General features: G+C 40.0%; 1 protein-coding gene across 2 annotated transcripts in view; it reads right to left on the reverse strand.

The window, feature by feature from the left end:
- The window catches only part of RBMS1 (RNA binding motif single stranded interacting protein 1), a 145,842-nt gene extending 124,822 nt beyond the window's left edge, over nt 1–21,020 (reverse strand). The window contains exon 1 of one of the 2 annotated variants that reach the window (XM_054069604.1): nt 20,682–21,020. In XM_054069604.1, the coding sequence (XP_053925579.1) occupies nt 20,682–20,756 (75 nt within the window). In that variant the 5' untranslated portion in view covers nt 20,757–21,020. The remainder of the gene's footprint in view (nt 1–20,681) is intronic. The other variant, XM_054069605.1, reaches the window with a different exon arrangement.
- Between the last annotated feature and the right edge of the window lie 345 nt (nt 21,021–21,365).

Below are 21,365 nucleotides of genomic sequence, written 5' to 3' on the forward strand. Positions count from 1 at the left end.
CAAAGTCAACCGTCTTCTTCCTTCAGCTTTCTTTTATTCCCCCAGTAATTTGTGTTTGCTTTTCTTGGGTTACTATCCCAAAGCAAGGATGACTATAGAGATGCTTATCAGTCACATAAATGAGGGTGCACAAAACCAATCAAAATTAATTTTGCAATATGTTAAATAAGTATTAGTTCATATTTGCAGCTACTGAATTCAGGGACACATCCACATGTCAGAATTGAGTTCATGTTTTGCTACACCCTTACCATTACTTTATATATCTAATTTACTTCATAACCTGTATGGGTGAAAATGCAGTTACGCCCCTTAATGCACTCGGCTACCATGATACAGAATTACAAGTGAATGTTCCCTATTTCTGTTTATGTTGTAAGTTCCAAGAATGACTATCATGTGAGTACAATGGAGGTCTTTTTAGCAGTATGCTGACATGAAAGAGAAGTTTAGCTATGTTGTTTAATTGTGTATATTCCAGTGCTAGGCAACTCTCCAAACCTTACTGTAAACATTGTTTAAGGTTCATCCAGATCAGCATGATAATGAAGCTTATGCTTTTTGCACTTAGCGTAAAATGACAATTGCTTTTCTTTATGGTTTATATTTACTTGTACTGGAGCACAGCTAGAGACATACCTGGCTGACCTTTTTCTTTTACATAATGATGGGTTGTCCTCTAAAGCCCTGGGCAGATATTCTGTTTATGTAGTGTTTTTCTCCGGGACATAGAACTGATCTGTTATCTTTTGTTAGTTTGTCTGGAGAATTGATTCATCACATCATAACAAATGGCAATATTAGATTAGTAAAAAAAAAAGAGCATATTCAAAAAATACGCTGTTTAATTTATGAATGGTGACAAAAACGCTTAATAGTTCCACAAACTGTATGGTTACTCTGAAAATATCATTCATGTCCTAACAAGTATGTGGGCACATTATAAGACTAGCACCATTAACTCTAATGTATGATCATTATGAAGTTATTTTTGTTATTGTAAAGACTTCTGCTACAAAAATACACAGCTGAAGCCAAAAATATAGAACATGTGTTCTATATGAACTAGCCTTCAACGGCTAGTTGTTATTAGAAGTGCAGACTGGGTGTGTGCAGGCACACAATTATGAGACAAACAACACTACATTCCTACACTTCGGTTCACTATACGAAGAAAGCTCATATATTGTTCAAAGGACATAATTTACAGTGTTCCAACTTTCTATTATATAAATGCTTCTGTAGTTTATGCTCAGCAGGACAGTGAAATTTCCCTTAAGAAATGGCCATTAGATTTCATATAAATGCACAATCTTCATGTGAAATTCCATTTCAAGGATGAGTTCTGCAACACATGCTTTTTGTATTTCGCTTTTGTTCTGCAACATAACAGAATAACCAGTATACTTATTTTTCCAACGCCAACTACATATGTCTAAAAACCTAGGCAAAGTTCAACACACCTACATTTTTATCAACATGCATGTCAGAATGTAGACAAATCAGAGCTGTGGTAAAGACAGGAAAAGTATGTCAGACTCGAACTTCACAGGTCAGATAGAGCTTCAAATATTTAATCATGTGAATTTTAAACTACACTGACTGCTCCAAATGCTATTCCCATGATTAAGCCTTTTAAAAATTGTGAAACAGAGATGAGGGATGTTAAAATTGATAGAAATTAAGTACTAGCAAAAAATAGCATCTTACTGTTGGAACTGAGATGTGTATATGTAGCTCCTTCGACAATGCAATGAATGTGTTTCTTTGTTCTTTATCAGTACTCACACAGTCTGACATTATCTACCTAACTATTGAGATTTCCCTAATAGTATCCATTAGTCACAGGATATTGAAAGCACATTATGCAACAGTTTTTCTAAAAAGTAGTAGTAATCCTTAAACGCAAGGATTATCACACAAAACACTACTACTACCTAGTTTGTTTATACCTTCTTATGTCCATTTTGCTTCCTGTGTTTCACTGAGACATTGAAGTCCTCCGTGGCAGTCACACACGTTGTGCAAAGGGCTCCCAGCCTCTGCGGAGGGCTGCCAGAGTGCTTTTATAATATAAAAAGTAGCAACTGATAAGCTAAATCTATTAACCAGTACCTTGTAGTCTATTGCATGCAGTGGCAGACCCAGCTTCCAGAGAAAATCCTCCTGGTCACCTGGGCTCATGTGAACAGAACCTCATGTAAAATAACAAATATAAGAAAATCTACATTTCCTTTATTATTTATTTTATGTCAAATAAACATAATTTTTTATTTCCTAGGAGAATTGCTTTGTGCAGGTTTGGCTGGATCCTCAGCAATTCCTTACATTGATTAAAGGCAACTGAGAAGGGACTTCCACAACTATTAGAGCTGTTTAGCCGGAATTGCGATCATCACCTTTCCCACTTAGCACAATACTCTATAGATAGGTAAGAGTATCATGGGAAGAAGATGAGATGGATGGATTCTGATACTCCTGACCAGTACAGGGCTTCAATTTGTAATGGGAATGGACTCAGGAAAAGTGAGTGGAGTTGGCACTACGGAAGGTACATACGCTTGGGGACAAAACAGCTAATCTGTACCCGCAAGGGTCTGGACCACTGTGAAAACGAATAGTCAGGTAATTCCTGTCAATCTTAGATGCACTAATATGGACAACAAAACTCACCAATTTATTTTTAGCATTCAGTAACTCCTTTTTTTTAATAAAAGACCACTGAGAACGCCTTAGCAGATGCTTCTGTGCAGACGTCAATAAAATTTAGGGATATCTGCTCCTTCCTTGCTGAAACAAGTCTGTATGTTTGGAAATGAATTGCTTAAGATTAGAAGCTCCAAACTTAATTGGAGTGAAGTAAAGAGTAATGTAAAAGGAAAAGAAAGTTATGAGAATCGAACATAAAACTCTAATAATTTAACTCAATAAAAATTTTTAATTACTACATTCTTATTACTATAAGAAATTTTACTTCGAAAAAAGCAGGAAACATAAATGTGCATATTTAAGTGCTTCATATACTTATGCTCCAGTGCATCCTTAAGAAAAGAAAACATATATTGTTTACCCAGTATAATGCTCTCTTTACTAGAAAAATACTTAATTTCAACTATTTCTAATGTGTAATTTGATTCTCAGTTCTAAACTACATATCAGTCATGGAATACATTCCACAGTTATGAAGTATTACCTTGAGAGATTTCATGCTTCCAAGCACATGGCCAGTTTCTGCCCTGAGATGGAAACTCAAATTCTCTTTGAAGTCTCCAAGACTCACAAAAGTAGAATATGCTACAGACCGCAACAGAGTTTTTTTCTGCGTTTAGAGTCAAATTCTACTCCACGTTACTTATTTAACTTCATTCTCCTCCAGTTACAGGGCTATAACTGAGCAGAGTTGGTCTCTCATGCTAACACTTAATGTAATTAAATTAAACATATGTATATGAATACATCATTGTAAATGTGTTTTTTACAGTGCTAAGCAACTTCATATCCATCCTTCCGTGTAATATAATTTTTTATTTACAAAACCACTAATGTTTAATATAAATTTATTAATATAATTATGATACACATAGTCACATAATTACCTGTGTTTTCCACTACTGCATATACTAGAAACTTTTCAGTTTAAAATTAAATGTAAGACACCTGTATAACTTCAGTACTTAGAATGTACAAGAAGGAAGACATCAAAAAGAACACAGCAAAATCTCATTTGTTTTCTGCCAAGCACTCTGAAGCCCAGGCCCAAATACCGCATGCAGGCAAAATGTTCACTTAGTAAAGTGAATAAATATTCATGGTGTATGTATTTACTTCTGGTATTACTGGATTTAGTTATATGATTAAAAATATTAACATTATTAATTAGACAACAATACAGTTAATAGAGTTTTAGTTGACATGAGTTTATTACGTGAAGTCAGCTTAATTAAGTCTTGTCTACATTTGGAAATTCACCACAACTACTCTGAAATAACCCCCGATATGGACATGTAGATACAAGAACATCTACACAGGAATTTCTAACGCTCAATAATCAAAAAAAAAAAAGTATTTCCTTATAATTTCCATTACATTTTTAAGTGGAGATAAGCTCTAAATTTTGTTAGCATCAATATTCCAATGATAGCTTTTACTCTCTAACACTCCAGTGTGTTAACATCAGTATCATCAAACCTTTAAGATTCTGCCTTGCAAAGAAGTAGGAACTGAAGCCTCAGGTAGCCATAAAAATTGTATCAGATTAGCAGTTTAAAATATAACAATGTTGTTTATAAGTAACACCATGAGAAGGCAAACACATTTCAGAATAAGAATGCCTTTTCTTGCTTAGCTGGTTTTGAAAGTGGATTAAACTGTTTTGGACAATGGTGCTCCTATTCAAGGAGAAAACTGTGCTCACTTGAAATTATTTGGGGATAATTATTCCAGAATACCTAATAAATCCTTATACCTGGCTTCCCACCAGTGCTTGCTGTGCTAGTATTGTGCATAGCACTTGTAAAGCAGTTACCTCTCAAAGATGCCTCCTGTCAGAATAAGGGAACTAGATGCCAAATACCATCTCAGAGGACCACAGCAGATGAGAGTTGTGGGATGAAACTATATGCTGCAAAACTCTAGGATTTTATCATTTTTTGAACACTAGTTTCACCAATACAACCAATGATTAAAAAAACAACAAAAAGAAACAACACCATAAGCCACAAAAAAAGAGACATTAAACTTGAACAAAATAAAAAGGTCTTTCTCTTGGTCAGATGTAGTTATGGCTTCATGATAGCATACTCCAAGTACAAAATCACCATTTATTACTTAGGACTTATTTGCCATAAAACTAAGCCGGTTTGGGGAGCTGTAGTGCTCGACAGTGGTAGACCATGACGGAAAAATACAAGCTCTGAGTTACCTACCCCTTTGTAACATTATGATCTCCACCACCTGCAAAGGCCACAGCAAAGATGAGAATGATTCCAGCCACTTCACAAGAAAAACGCATTAAAATAGGCAAATCGTCCCATCTCACTTATAGGAACTGAAAATGCTGTGGTAGTGACAGTAGCACTTCAGGCCTTCTCTTGGTCCTGCTTTTCCCTCCAAGTGATCTTAATCTAAAGCGAAAGCCCACCTCCCGCTCACCAAAGTGGGCTGGAACATTATTTCTAGTCCAAACACTGGATTTGCTCAGGCTGCCAGGATGGACCCTTGCCTTGGAGCTGACTGACACACGACCAGAACAGCATGCTTGGACAGCACAAATGAACAATGAAAACTTTCATATAAGAAAGCATGTCTCTGTACGTGTAAAGCTTGAAAACATTAAAAAGTATACTGTTATAAATTCAAAATTCGCTCTGGCTGATATACTACATAATTTCAACTGAACTCTGTTTTCCATGCATTCTCTTCTAATTTTTTATATTGAGATGGATACCTTCTGATTTTTTTTCTGTTTAGCCACTTCTGCCACGAATTGCATGTGATACAGTACAGTGATATTCTTGCTTCTAAGGAATGCTAACTCCATTTAGCTTCTGCAATACTGTATATTTTTCAGATTCATGACAGGCCTATCAGGATAAGAGAATTTCTGAAAAATAAAATATAAAATAAGAATAGCATTGTCACCACATCACTTAAGAGGTGTTCAGGAAATCCTTGAACTTACTTCAGTTTCAGTGTGATAAGAAAACAGATGTATAATCTACAAGAAATAAAAAGAAATGGCAAAGTCTTCAATTCTGAGTTTACCTCCATAACTTTATCTGTAGTATCATATCATGTTTATCCATAGTACCATCAGTTAAGAGGCAAAGACAATTGCCAAATTTGCCCCCACGTATCTTAAGTCTTCTCACAATCTGTATAAAATGAGGCCTTTCCCAGAGGTCCTACCTGTGTGTTCCTCAAAACCTTCCATTGTTTTTGTAAAAATAACCTTTAATTCTTGTTGAACTTTAGCAGTCCCCAAACTGAGTTCTTGCAGAATACAGCCTTCAGTCTCCTTTTGTTGGAGATGCAGCTCCCCGTGGATGGCCTGGCAGCTGGAGGTATCTTCTCGTGCCATGCTCTGGCTCCCATGCCCCAGCATCTCCACTGAACTGTGTTTTTCTCCTCCCCGCTCTTTTCTGTCTTATTCACTTCCCTTATCTGTTCTCTACAGCAATTTTCCTCTTTGAAAATTAATTTTCCCTCCATCCAACTTTGTATTTTTCACTCACCTACCTCAAATGACAACACAAGGCTCAAGAGACAGGTCTGTAGCCAGCTTCCAAGAGCCTATTTAACCCGCTTTCACAGAGATAAGCTCAATATTAAGGGGGAAAGGAAAGCAAAGTGGATCGGCCCCATGGAACCACCTCCCTTCTGTGCAAACCCACCACTCCCAAGACCAGCTGCACAGGTCTCCACGTAGGAGTAAAGACTAACAGCAGGTACTGCTTCCAAAGGCATCTATTGCTTCAGTGAAGCCAAGATTATATACAATTAATGGAACCAGACTCTTTCTCTTTTGTTATCTCATTCGTATCTTGAGCCATGTTCTCCCTTCCTCTTTTCCAGATGCTACTCCTGCAAGTATCAATTATCAAAAGATTCTCACTAAAACTGTGAAATATTTGTCATTCCCAGACACGGCTCTCAGCTTTATACTCCCAGAAAACCCAGCTCAGTCTCCTGACATCCTCCAGTCCTTAGGCAAGCCAGCGTGGTTCAGGCTTGTATACAACCTTTGACACCAGAGCGCCTTCTTTCCACTCTCTCCAAGGTATCCAGAACAAATGGCTCCTGAATTCTGTTTTAAAGCTATAGGCTGGCATGAACAATAGTCGGGTATGGTCTAGAGATTTTGCAGCTCATTTACACTGAAAAATAGGGGGCTGTTACGAAATAAATATGAAAAAAAATAAAATGTCTATTATTTCTTGAGATAAAGTAAGATTCTGGTGCATGATTTTTCTGCAAAAACTAGATTCTATGGCCATTTAAATTAGAGAACACGTGGAGCATTCACATATCAGTGTCAAGAGAAGGATTAAAGTCTTAATTCATGAAAAAATCACAACTAGTGCCCATTTTATACATGAATGCCTTTGTTACACAGACAGCAACCCAGAATATTTTATAAATAATGCACACACATACATACTTCACTAGATTGCCTAATACCTAATTTAATTGAAGCGCAGACTATCCTGCAGAGCAGCCATCAAGAATAAAAGAATAACAATAACTAGTCAATCAAGGAATGAATGAACAGTTAATATTTTCTAGCAATTGGTAGGTAAATCTCAACTAAATTATATATTCAACACATTTTACAAATGTGTATATACAAGTATTAGCAACCACCACCAGAGCACAGGGATGTGCAGCATCTTCCCTGGATGACAAAAGCAGTTGGATGAGATAGAGCAAGCTTTCCATCAATGAGAAAGATGGAATATATTTTGGAAGACAGATGAATCCTTACTCTTAAAAAGGTGTGCTGTGGAAATGCCAGGAGTACAACATGCATGCATTTCTAAATTTCATATAAATAGCAGTAAAAGAGGAGTCATCTACACTAACCCTGACAGAGATGAATAGAGTGTAAGTAAGCATGGAAAATGACCTGTTCTATTTCATAAGTAAAAAAAAAAAGTATTTATTATTAATTTGTTCATTATGCAATTATTCATCTGACATGGAATTCCACTTTCAGTTTTAAAAGAAGGAAAGTGGTAGCACATAAAATATGCATAATTGCCTTTCTGCCTCTTTGGGGGGCAACATGGCAAAGTAAACTTCTGTCATTCTTCTTTCACTTTTACCATGTTTTTTAGCTATTTCTCCCAGAAAGATGCATGGCTACTTAGCAAGTAAGTGTTACATGCTGGATAATGCTCCTCCCTAGTCTCAGGCCTCCAAGTACACAGAAGTCCAAGAACAGCATTTAAAATTCCTAAGTATCTCCTGTGCACAAATATCTCTTCATTTCTTCCCAATCCTGTATTTCTGTAAAAATCTTCACTTTTATATATGTTCAGATAGTTCAGACACAATCAAGGTAAACACTCTAAGATAAAAAAGGAAATAAAGAAGTGTTCAGTCAGGTAATTTCATTTCCACGGTAATGACTCGGAGTGATAATACTGCCATCTCTGCAACTTTCTTGCTGTAAGGAAGTCATGTTAAGGCCGATATAATTCCATCTTGGGTCCATAAATATATATTCTGGCACAAAACAAGAAACCCAGTTTTCAGAATTAATGAATAACCATGATCATATTATTTACTTAGCAGTGTAAAAATGAACTGACATTTGGTGGGGTTTATGCATTTTTCTTATCATCAATCTGGTTGACAACTATAGATATGATTTTTTTTTTTTTTTTAAAGATCTAGTAGAAGCAGCATCTTTAAGATTAACTTCATGGTTTGGGATCATGACAGCATCCTATTATTATACCTGCCACTGAAAATTTTTAGAAAATATGGGTATAAAGAAAATAGAAATTCAGAAAATAAAACCCAGGAATATACAGAAGACTGGAAAGAATTGCTAATAAAAGCAGAGCAGACTGAAGAAGCTGGGTGGGTGGGTTTGGAAGCCCTTCACATATCCATAGCTCCTGCAGCTGATGAACTTCCTGTAATTTGGAAGAAAAATGAATTGAGATATAGCAGAACTGTCAGTGAAGGGCAACAGGAACACAGTAATTATTCCCTATTTTTCTACAAGAAAGTCAGAACACTGCCTTCCTCAGTACTCTTTGCTGTTCCTCTGAATAAGGTCTGCTTGGAAAGAAATAAGATCTAACTGGGGGCTAGTTATTGTTTTATTTATTTTTAATCCATGTCCAAGACAAAAACTTATCAACAAATTCAGATTTGATGCAGGAACAAAAAATGTCAGCCTAAAGAAGTGATTTAGTATGAGAATGTATACGTCTGTCACAATTTACAGCATAATTTTGTAGCACTATAATGTTCTGCCAGGAGAAAAACAAACAAATAGACAAAGCTAAAACCTTAAATTTTAAGCAGCTTGAACACAATATTTGCTAAAATAGGATAAGGGAATTTGCATGCTGAAGAGATTATTGAAATGTCATTTGCATATTTGTAGAATGCATGTTCTGTTAAATAGAAAAGGGGAATTTCTTCTATACCTTTCCTTTCCAAATGTCGTATCACAGCTAACAATGATGAAACACAGAACAGTAAGAGTTACTTTAGAGCCTCTTATGCTGATGATAGGGTCTACTTTACAGAATCACATGCTAGTTTGGAAAGAACATCTGGAGGTTGACCAGTCCAACTTCCCTTCCAGAATACGTTCAACTGGATCAGGTTGCTCAGGACCTTGTGCAGTTGAGTTTTTACTGTTTTTAAGAGATTCCAGAACCTCTCTTGGCAACTGTTCAGGTGCTTGGCCACCCTCATGGTGAAGAAAAATTTTATTCATATGTAATTACAATTTTCTCATGTCACAACTTGTATCCACTGTGTTGCATTCTATTGCCTGTTCCCTCTAGGAGAAAACTACTAGATCTGTAGGCAAGGGGAGAGCAGTGAATGTCATCCACATTGATTTTAGAAAGGACTTTGACATTGTGTCCCACTATATTGTTGGACCGAAGATAAGGACATCATGTAGTCTGGATGTACGGACAACTAAACGGCAATGAAAATAATGGGAGGGTCAGGCTCCGAGAATCACAGTTAATGGGTTAAAGTGCGCCTGGAGGCCATTAACAAGTGGAGCACTACAAAGGTCTGTGGTGGGACAGGTGCGTTTAACATTTTTATATCAGAGAAATGCAAAGTTCGGCACCTAGGAAGGAAGAGTCTCTTGCAATGACAGAGGCTGGGGAGCAGCTCTGCTGGAATAGACCTGAGGGACTGTGGCAGACAGCAAGCCAGATGTAAGCCAGCAGCATGCTCTGGAATAAAGCATGCCTCCTGGGCTGCATTTCGGTGAAGGAAGTGATTATACCCCTAGACTCAGCATTGATAGACCCCATCAAGAACACCACGCGCAGCTTTAGGCCCCCAGTAACACACGGTCATTGATAAGCTGGAGCAAGGCTGTCCAGGTGGCTGAGGGCTGGATCACATGCTCTGTGACATGCTGAAGCAACTGCGCCTATGCAGTCTGGGCAAGAGAAGTCTTTGGTGGAACTTAACAGCAGCTTTCCATTTGTAGAATGGAAACCTCTGAGGAGGTTATCAAAGAGAAGGAACCAGGTTCTTACGGTGGTGCATTGTGTGAGGATGAATCAAAGAGCGTAGGTTGAAACGAGAGGTTCAGACTGGAAATAAGGGAAAAAAAAACCAATCCCCAGAGGACAGCCAGCATTGGAAGAGGTTGTGCAGAGAGTCTGCATCTCCATCCTTGAAGGCTTTCCAGACGAGTCTGGACCTAAGCAACCTTGTCTGATCTTCTAGATGACCCTGCTTTAAGCAGAAAGTTCCAATAGAGAGCTTCTAAAGTCCTTTCCAACTTGAATCATCCTGTGATCCTATCCCTGGGCACCTCAGAGAAGTCTCTGGCTCCACCTTGTCTATACATTTGTATTTGATAGTTAGACAGCAATAAAATCTCTCCTTAGCCTCCCATTCTTAAAGCTAAATAAAGCCATTTGTAGGGCCTGGGGACAGAACAAGGAAATACACGTGTTCATCACAGGACAGTAAAAAACTCACCCAAACACAGATATATGGAAAGAGCAGAGAACAACCTAAACATGAGCACTGAGTATATGGTCCTGTAAAAGGCCTGAACAGAGAGAATACTAGATTGGGGGAAGGAATTTGGGACTGCGAACAAAGAAACTGCTTCTATTATTCAAGAACCCTGTGTTCAGCAAAACTGGAGTTTGACCCCTCTTGGTCAATAACTCAGCAACATCAAAGAAACAAATGAGATCATCATTTTTTCCTTCTACCTGGAACAATAAGAATCAGAATTTTTAGCTAACTGACTGGGTCAAAAGACATAAGAGCCATTCTGGAGCCTCTGACTCTCGTTAACACAGAGGTTTTCCCCTCTGAAATGTCCCTGTGTATTCTTCTCACTTTAATAATTGTCAAAAGCAAATGGTCACTGATTGGAAAAGCTACCCAGAGGAAACCAGAAGGTCACAGGCACGATTCATGAAATTCAAAGTTTGTATCATAAACCCTTCTTAAATGTTTTTTCTAGCAGACAGAATGTTTTAGCTAGTACTTTTCCAAATGAGTCACTAACACCCTTGTCTTAATTCTGCAGCTGCTGCTAATTTGAAGTGCCAGCCTTCTCCCCTCTTTCCCCAGAATGAAATAAAATATCAATGTTGCACTGTGCTGAAAATGGAAAGTTAGATGTAACACTATGCTACAAGGCCTCTGGAAGTCCCAGTTACATTTGATTCTTTCTTTCCTCCCAGGCCCATACCTAACTTAAGCCCTCTCAACAACTTATTTCACACTTTCTTCCACCCTCATTGGTAGTGAGAATGAAAGACAAACTCAAATGGTTTTTTTAACACTTACTGCACCAACACCTAACACAATTTTAAATCATGAAAGGAAAAAGATCCTAGAAAAATTATGCTAGCAGTTATAAGCAATCAACATATTCTGGAAACCTAAGCGTTCTGTTGTATCTTCCTTTGGCTTAGATCTTTAACCCTTCTGGCCAAAGACATGGAAAACCTTTTCTTTAGAGAAGTAAGCACCACCGTGTTGCTGTACAAAAGTGAGACCCAAGAGGGCGTATTTATCTCAAGGACTTCACCCATAGCTGTACAAATGTCAAACTCCTTAAATGTCTCATTAGTTGCTTCACTGTAAAAATACATTTGGGGGGTTTGGGGTTAGTTTTCAGCCAGGCTGGTTTCTTGATTCAGCGTGCGGACTGATCACAGGAATGCTAGTGCCAACACAGGAGAAGGGATGGGAATGAGTTGCTGAGGGCAATGGGGAAAGACAAGACTGCCCTTTTTGGCTGCTGTGCATAGTTATGTAAAATTAAAGTGATTATGTAGCTATGGCCTGAGGGATAGAAGAGGTCACAGATACTTCCACAGCCTATAAACTGCTATAGAAATTGTGTCAGTGTGTGTTGCCAAGAGACAAGCAAGGGAATTCAGTTCTAAACCTGTAGTAAAATCTACAGAGTGAAGCCTATTGGCCCTACCTCTCTACAGAAGATCAATACTTTCCTCTTAATGCACAAGAGTCACACCACATATTGTGAGTTGCATTTTGCATCAGTAGGCTCTACTTATCTCCCTGGAATGATCTTTAAGTGCTTTTCACAGGCCTTATGTGTACACGGAGATTTCAGAAATTTATCTTAAATATATTTTGAAATGTTTTCATCAAGTTCAGACTAAATGTATTCTTAAAGTCACAGACTATGAATAGGGATACAGAAGCTACCATGAAACAAAAGAGCCATGATACCTGATTATATCCATGTTCAAGCTCTTTATCTTACTCAGTTCTGAGATAATGTGATTCAGCTTAGAACTTAATGAAATTAAATTTAGATGCAAGTCTCAGTATCTTCAGCCGAGGAAAACTAAGAAAGAACATGAGGTCAGATAACAATTATCACCTATTAGCCACAGTACATACAACCTGAATCTGTTGTGTGCCCGTTCTGACTGAATCAAATTAAACTTGGATAGAACAGATTTTTATCAGCATGTTTTTCTGACATTTTTCACTTCTTTAACAAAGAAGGTGACTCTCTAGTAGAAATAGCTGTGATCGCTACTTTGCACAGGCCATAGAAAGTCTACACAATACAACCAAAATGTGTGCATAATTTGTAGCATAGTTTTGGCTATATCTGAGCATGTATCTTCAAAGGACTATTTCTGAAACCAAAAGCATAATTTCATGAAAAACTACTTAGTTTTTAAACCACTGTAATTCGCTCTTGATTATGACTCCTCAGAAGACCAAAACTGAAATACATAACTGTACCAAGCTATATTTTCTAGTTTACAACTATGCCTTCATTGAAACTTCTTTACTGCCATCACACTCAAGTGTCCTTCATAAGGAGCACTGATTAGTAGCGTCAATTACCTTTCTGAGTAAGACTGATGGATCTACTATCAACATTCAGAGCTCAAATTGCTGCTTGGACTTTAAAGCAGCTTAAAATTTCTCTCCAAGCTTTTTATACTGTATATTCTAAGTAAGTATGTTTCTGAAAGGTACTGTTTTACAGAAAAATAGGCTTAAAAAAACAGTGCTTTACTACACTGCATTATTGTCCATTGGAAAAATTCAAAAATCTCAGGAAATTTCAGCCTTGAGACAGAGACCTGAAGTTTTATGTTCTAAATAGAAGGAAAGTATCTTGAAGTATAGGGTTTCCTTTACCAATAAGGTTAAGAATCTAAACAGCATGCTCCACTCTGGTTTAAGAGTAAGCAGAAAAAACTACGGTCATTACCAAGAGTAAAAGTAAAGTTGTGAAAGAAAACACACTTTAAAGGATGATTTTATTCAAAGAAAATTAACTTCTCTGCCCACAAACTTATTGCACACCTTTAATGACTGCCTTGGGATCTTGCATTGAAAGTACAGCTAGAAAATACACTAGTACAAATCACATGCATTGTGTAATTCTGGCCTCTCACAGCTGTTGCCTACCAACTGGACATAAAACTTCATAAGCATGGGTTTGGATCATACCCGGGGAGAGGGGGGAGGATAACAATCAAACACAAAGGAAAAACTGCACTGAATAAATTTTCAAGCCTTTCTCAAGTCATATATTGGTTTATCACTTTTCTGTAAAAGTCAGTCCCATAAGACCATCAGACTCAGGATCTGACTCATACATCAGGAGTAAAGTTACTACAGATCAAGGAAAGCGACCAAGATTTTGTTGACATTTGTTAAATGAGGCAAATCACACAGTACCAATTTAAGCCCCAAGCACAATGTACTCCAGGGATGAGTTAAGTCTCAAACTTCTAGAAATTAGAAAGCTAATAAGAACCTGTCATTTCTGTCATTAATGATGTGGGGAAAACATTTTTTACTTTGTCATTTTCAAATTTAGTCTCTAGTGCATGTATATTTATGCCATTCCTCTCTCTTAGGAGACTGGATTAAGTGAAGAGTCATGATTTTCGAAAAACTTTTAAAAAAAAAATCTCTAGAAAAAATACAAAATCAGGACATCTTATAGACAAGATGCCATTGCTACTTCTCCTTGATTCCAGCCCCCATCACACATTCTATGTGGTACTGCCTAGATTTGCTCCTCCAAAGACAGGATTATGAATATCATGTCATTGCAAATCACCCCCTAATTAAGCATGGTCAGTACAACCCAAGCATAGATCAAGTTGCTAGTAAGTAAAATGTTGCTCATCTGCAATCAAAGGCAAAACTCGCATTTACTTCAATGAAGCCAGTCTTCAAGATGATGATGTTGTGAAGTGCTTCTACCTTTATCTTTACTGGTTATTTAGATAGTTACAATGATGTACATTAACATACACAATACATTAATACAAATCCTTCTTGACGGCACCAAACAATGCAAGTGGTCCTAGCATGGAGTATCTAGGTTTAAATCCTCCTGAAGCCACTACTATTAAACAATATATCTGGTTACATCCTGCTTTGAATGCATATTTGCCCATGGGTCTTATTTGACATTACTTCTCAAGAGAGGCCCTCATACAGAATGATTCAAAGCTGGAGTATTTCAAGACAAGGGGGACAAACATTTACAGAGCTTTGTATGAACTTTGCTTGATCCATTTCTAGAAAGGCTTCAACTTTTCCACATACGAGAATCATTCTAACAACAGTTTCTGGAAATACTGTCTGCAGGACATATTTCTAGGTCACAGCAAGCTACCTGAACTAAACATCAGAAGTTAAAAGGAGTTAGAACTGGAACAAAGGTAGAGATGCCCTACACAAAATAAGCTATTATATAGAACAATCACTGTGGCTAGTGTCAAAACATTACTGCCCTGACTGACGGATGGATGCAAATAGGCACTCCCAGTTTTGGACTGAGATGTTTGGAAGAAAACACTGTTTCTAGAGAACACTCTTCATTCCTCCATATTTTACATCCCCTGAGATTATTTTATAGAGCCATCGTAATCACCTCACCACCAGCACTCTCAAGTTTGGCTTAAAACTGGGAAATTTTATAGAATCATAGAATAGTTTGGGTTGTAAGGGGGCTTAAAGATCATCCAGTTCCAACCCCCCTGCCATGGCCAGGGACATCCCACTAGATCAGGCTGCCCAAGGCACTATCCAACCTGGCCTTGAACACCTCCAGGAATGGGGCAGCCACAACTGCCCTTGGCAACCTGTTCCGGTGCCTCACCACTCTCATGGTGAAGAAATTCTTCCTTATGTCCAGTCTAAATCTGCCCCTCTCCAGTTTACAGCCATTACCCCTTGTCCTACCGCTACAAGCCTTTGTAAACAGTCGCTCCCCAGCTTTCTTGTAGCCCCTATCAGATACTGGAAGGTCGCTATAAGATCTCCTCTGGGCCTTCTCTTCTCCAGGCTGAACAGCCCCAACTCTCTCAGCCTGTCCTTATATGGGAGGTGCTCCAGCCCTCTGATCATCTTTGTACTCCTCCTCTGAACCTGTTCCAAAAGTTCCATATCCTTCTTACATGGAGGATTCCAGAACCGGATACAATACTCCAGATGAGGTCTCACAAGAAAGGAATAGAGGGGCAGAATCCCCTCCCTCGACCTGCTGGCCACGCTGCTTTTGATGCAGCCCGGGATATGGTTGGCCCTCTGGGCTGCGAGCACACATTGCCGGCTCATGTCGAGCTTCTTATCAACCAACACCCCCAAGTTCTTCTCTGCAAGGCCGCTCTCAATCTCATCATCTCCCATCCTGTATTGAAATCGGGGATTGACCTGACCCAGGTGTAGGACCTTGCACTTGGCCTTGTTGAACTTCATGAGGTTCGCACAGTCTCACTTCTCCAGCCTGTCCAGGTCCCTCTGGATGACATCACGTCCTTCTGGTGTGGCAACTGCACCACTCAGCTTGGTTTCACCTGTGAACTTGCTGAGGGCACACTCAATCTCGCTGCCAATATCATTGATGAAGCACTCTTGCACTTTATGGAAAGCATCCTTAAATATTTGCCAGCTCTGTTCTTCTGCCCTGCCTCTGAGGACCATGTCCCAGGGGTTCCTACTGAGAAACTCCTTGAAGAGCTCGAAGTCTGCTTTCCTGAAATTTAGGTTCATGATTATAGTCCTTCCCTGTCCCATGTCCCTCTGGACCTTGAACTCCAACAGTGGATGATCACTGCAGCCCAGGCTGCCTCCAATCCTAATGTCACTGATGAGTTCACTTGTGCTAGTGACCATCAGCTCCCGTATTGCATCCCCTCGGGTTGGGGTCTCTATCAGCTGGACTAAGAAATTATCTTCAATGCACTCCAGGAGCCTTATATTTTTTACTTCTTTCTCTTCCACAATGTGGTAAATTTTTTGAAGGAATTCTTTGGATAGTTGCACAATACAATCCCAGCCTGGCCAGAACGAGAGAACACATTCAAGAGGCTAAGGAGGATAATAGGATCAGGTAACCACAGAGAGACAAAAGCTTTGCCTGCAGCTGACCTGTGCTCTTTTGGTTGTCTGTTTGGAGTTTTTTTAATGGATTTCCAAGCCCAGTCAAGAACCAGAGATATCGCAATTACGGATAGCTAATATAACTTCCCGCAATAAGGAGCGTGCAAATTGTTTCTATCCAGCCTTATAAACATATACACGCATACTCTTTGTAACTGTAAAGTTGTCTTTTATTATGTACAGAATTTGCAGAGTGCATATGGAATAAATCTAACTAAACTGATCAGAATTAGTATTTATTTATGCTGATTAAAATCAGCTCATAAGCTAGTAAAACATTTTAAAGGGCAAAGACCTGTGCTTGGCACAGAATGTGGTGAGTAAAGGTGTTCACTAGCAGCAGGTGTTCACCGTTAGGTCCTACTGCTTCAGCTTTAGAAGCATCTAAACCAGAAGGTTCTATGTCGGTCTTTAAATACATACACTGACACTCAACTATGGATTATCCAGTGTCTGCGATAAGAAAGTTTCATATCTGCTTTGTTTAACACTAGAGTAAGTTTCCTATTAGCCGATTTCCCATTTACTATGCCTTATACAAGCTTGGATAAAAATTAAATGTTCCCATTTTAAAGTTTGCTGTCAACAGCTTGAAAATAAGTTTTTGACATGGCAGAATCTGCCTGCTCACTACAAGTTTACATCACTCTACAGTCCAGCCCACAAACCTACACAAACTCCTAGAAATATTAGTTCTTTTCATAGCTGCCCACTCTAAGGTAATTTAGCAATATTCACAAGATTTCATTCCTTCTAGGTCGTTGTTACCTAACATCATATAAAAGAAATAGAATTCAAGTACCATATAAATATTACCTATGACTATTGAGTGCTTGTGCTTTAAATAAACCATGCTATCTACCATTTTTTGCTAACTCTCTCATATACAAAGAACTTCCCTTTGCAAGACAGAAACCTATCAGTGAAATTAATCATGTCACATTATTGTCCAAGGAAAAAACCGCAATACAGCTAGTTACCCCAATTTATTTGTAAATCATTGTGTGCAATGGGTCCCTTATTTAGGTAAAGGAAAACAAAACATAAATTCATTTTTATTTCTTACTTGACTAAAGCAAACAGATTGTGGCCTACGGATGTATATATAAATTTATATTTGTTTATGTGTACTCTGTTTTGTCATATGTTACGATACTTTGCCTAGCACAGTCAGATTTTAGTCCTGGTCAGAGAAGCCTTTAAGCACTAGTAAAACACTTAATAATTAACATAATTTCCTAAAAAGCTGTTAAGAAATAAAATGTTAAGGAAATTATATACAACTGAGTTGAAATTTGAAAAGCAATGTTACAGAAATATTGTTGAAGTATCTAAACCTTTAGAAACATCCACTGAACTTGGAAAACATTCTTGATGCTCTCTGGCACACCATACAATGCTGCAGTATAGGAACTGTCCTAAAATCACATTTTAATATGCCAGCGTAAAAACTGTGGCAGTCCCAAAAATGCAGAAAGTTTTAAAAGCCTCAACTTGAAACCACTTCAAACTATTTTCATTGCCTTAATGATTTTTCATATTAAAAGCCTTACACCTTCTTCCAATGTTTACTTTGTTCATTTCATTTAAGTCCCTGGTTTCACTAATCTCTTTTGATGCTGAGATCCCTGAGATTAAGGGGATGGAGGTGCTGAATCACAGCAAATGTTTATATTTCCTCCCAGAATATATGGCTGAACCAGCTTGAACACTTCATCAATAAGACTGTGAAGATCATAACAGATAAATACAAAATCTGGTTTTAAAACCTATAACATATTTTGCAGCAATTAAAATAGTTGACCATATCAACATCTTAACCTAAAGAGCCATTAGGAATGAATGCGTGCAATTTCTCATGAGTATTTTTGAGCTTTCTGTGGAAAAATCCACCTTCAAGCAATTCCTGTCATCTCCTAATCATCGATTTGCAGTTTATTAGTCAGCAGATTTTCCAACATTACTTAAATAAGGATAAGGTGGGAAGCAAAACTTCCAGTTTCAAAGACTCTTACCTCCCCCAGTGTAACCACGGACCATTACCCATCATTCAGCAAAGGCTACTCAATTCTGTTAGAATTTTTCTTTAATAAAAAACAAAGATTTCCCCAGAATCACTGAAATAGTTCAGACACGAGACAATGGGCTGGTTTAGGCTGAAAACTATGAATCAGATTATTTTTTCTACATGTTCAGAGAGGATTCAAAGTGAGAAGATCGTTTCCACTATTGAATTCTGCATACTTGAATATCAAAACTTAAAGTTACTGGTCCTTTTATCTACACCAAGGAGACATATTTTTGTTTTATTCCTTTTACAAAATCAAGATCTCTGGAAACAGGAAACTTTCACTGGAACACAGATATTTTATTTCATGTGTGTAGGTCAAAAGGCTGTGTGTTCTCTCTGCTGAAACACAGTAATGTAATTTCAGGCTGTATAATTTTATAGCAAAGACTGCAAGATGTTTTGAAGATGTCATTGATTGTAATACAAATCAATACTAAATTATCTGTACAGGAAACATTTTCCAAAGATGGTCCATCAAGTTTTCTCACAGGATCATGGATTTCTAGGATCATATTCTAATAACTACAGTAAGCCATTACATTTTATCTCCCTCTTGAATTATTTACAGGTCAAAAAAGCCAAACAACATTGCTTTGTATATATTCAATGTTATAGACTTGCTTCATAACTTACTAATGCCACATAAAAACACAAAGGTATGAGTTTCTGAATAAAGACTTTTTTTCATTTGAGAATACTTATATAGTCATACAGCTAACTGATGCAAAACGCTGTCCTTTAGATAGTCAACCTTTCTTAAAATTAATGCATTAAAAATATATGTCTAAACAGTACTGGAGCGATTACGCTGCAGCATAATCTTTAGATGGCTACAGACTGTACTCTTTAGCCTGATGTCGATTGCACATTTAAGAGATTAGTCATTTCAAATCACCTGAAGACCTTCATCATATTTCTATCCATTTCTGTATATATGAAAGCACATTTCAAAGCCTCCTCATTGTGGACTTGTAAAATGTCTCATGACTGTCAAATTGAATTTATTTTTCAGCCAAGCAGTATAAATTACCTTCCGCAATACAGTAACACAGGATACAATTCTAAAAAGAAAAGAGCCTAGCAAATGCGCAGATAAATAAAAGAGAATTCCTGACCTGTCATTGCCATACAGGCAGGAGGACACTTCCATAGCCAAGGAAAAAAAAAAAGGAAAAAAAAAAAAGAAAAAAAAACAAGAAAAAAAAACCCAGCAAACCACTTAAAACACCCCCCCAGCACGGTTATAACCTCTAAAAAAGTTCACACATGGAAGCCTCATATGGGTCTGTTTTGATTTGTGAGGAGTGACACTGGTGGTTGGAGAGGCTTATGCTAAATGTTCCAGACAGCTGATGCAACCACCCCTGCATCTGCCAGCTTGCAGCATGATGCTTCTAGAGCGGTGGGGCCGGCCGCCCTTCCCGACTGGAAGCAGAAAGGGAGGGGGGGGGAAAGGTGGAGATCCACCACCGCAAGAACTACTAAAACCTCTTCCCCTGCAAACGGAGGCCGCCCTCTGCGACACACACCGGGAGCCGGATCCCCGGCGCGTTCCTAACCCAGTTCGGGAACCGCGGGGCGGCAGCTCACAAAGATTCAACTCCACAGACAATGAGGATCCATCCGAGAGCGGCAGGCGCCCCGGCGCTGGTCCCGGAGCGGCACCGGGGCCCTCCCCGCCGCCGCCAGCAGCGCGCCCCGCCGCCCCGGGCCGTCAGCGCGGCTCCCGGCAGGGGACGGGCCCGGCGCCGCGGCTCAACTTGGGGCCGGGCGGCGGCGGGAGCGCGGAGCCCCGGGGAAGAGGGGGGACCGCCGGCGGGAGGGGGAAGGAGACAGCTCGGACCCGACACGGACGGCAGCGAGGGGAAGGGGCGGGCGCCCCGGGGGCTCCTGCCCCGCTCCCGGCCCCGGGCAGCTCGCCCGCCCCCCGCAGCCCCCGCCGCGGGGCAGCCCCGCCGCTCCCTACCTTCGCCTGCAGATACTGCGGGTAGTAGTAGGTGGTGTACTGGGGGTACATCTGCTGTTTCCACACTTTGCCCATGAAGCTGGAAATGCAGCCTGCGGCGCAGGGATCGGGGGGCACTTTGGGGGGCTCCGGCCGCCTCTCCGTCTCTCCGTCCCTCCTGCCTCCTCCTCTCCGGCGGCGGCCGCTCCTCGGCCGAGCCCAGACCTTCCTCCTCCTCCGCCCAAACGCCACAGCGGAGCGGGGGCAGGCGCTCTCGCTCTCCACGGGAGTTCCTGCCAAGTCCCCGCCCGGCCGGGGCCGAGCAGCGGCGGGGCGGCTGGCGGCGCGGAGAGCGCTCGGGGCGGGCGCGGCGGTGCCAGGCAGTGGGGCCGGCGGCGGCGGCGGGGGGAGCGGGGGAGGAGGGAGAGAGGGGGCGAGGGGCGGTGCTTAAGCCCCGCTCGGCGCCCGGGGGCCCGGCCCGGCGGCGGGGCAGCCCCGCGGGGCGGGGGGTGCGGCGGCAGCGGCGGGGGAGGTGGCGGTGCCGGTGCCCGGCGCGGAGCGGGGTTCCGCAGCAGCGGGAGAAGGAGGAGGAGGGCTGCAGTGGTCGCATCCGCGTACGGCTCCCCTCTGACCTAATTGGCCGGGTTGCGCTTTGTTATCTCCTTGGCTCTTTGTGCATCTCGTCGCCGATCGGGGAGGGCGCAG

The sequence above is a fragment of the Cuculus canorus genome, chromosome 6 (assembly GCF_017976375.1).
Source record: "Cuculus canorus isolate bCucCan1 chromosome 6, bCucCan1.pri, whole genome shotgun sequence".
NCBI classification, from domain to species: domain Eukaryota; kingdom Metazoa; phylum Chordata; class Aves; order Cuculiformes; family Cuculidae; genus Cuculus; species Cuculus canorus.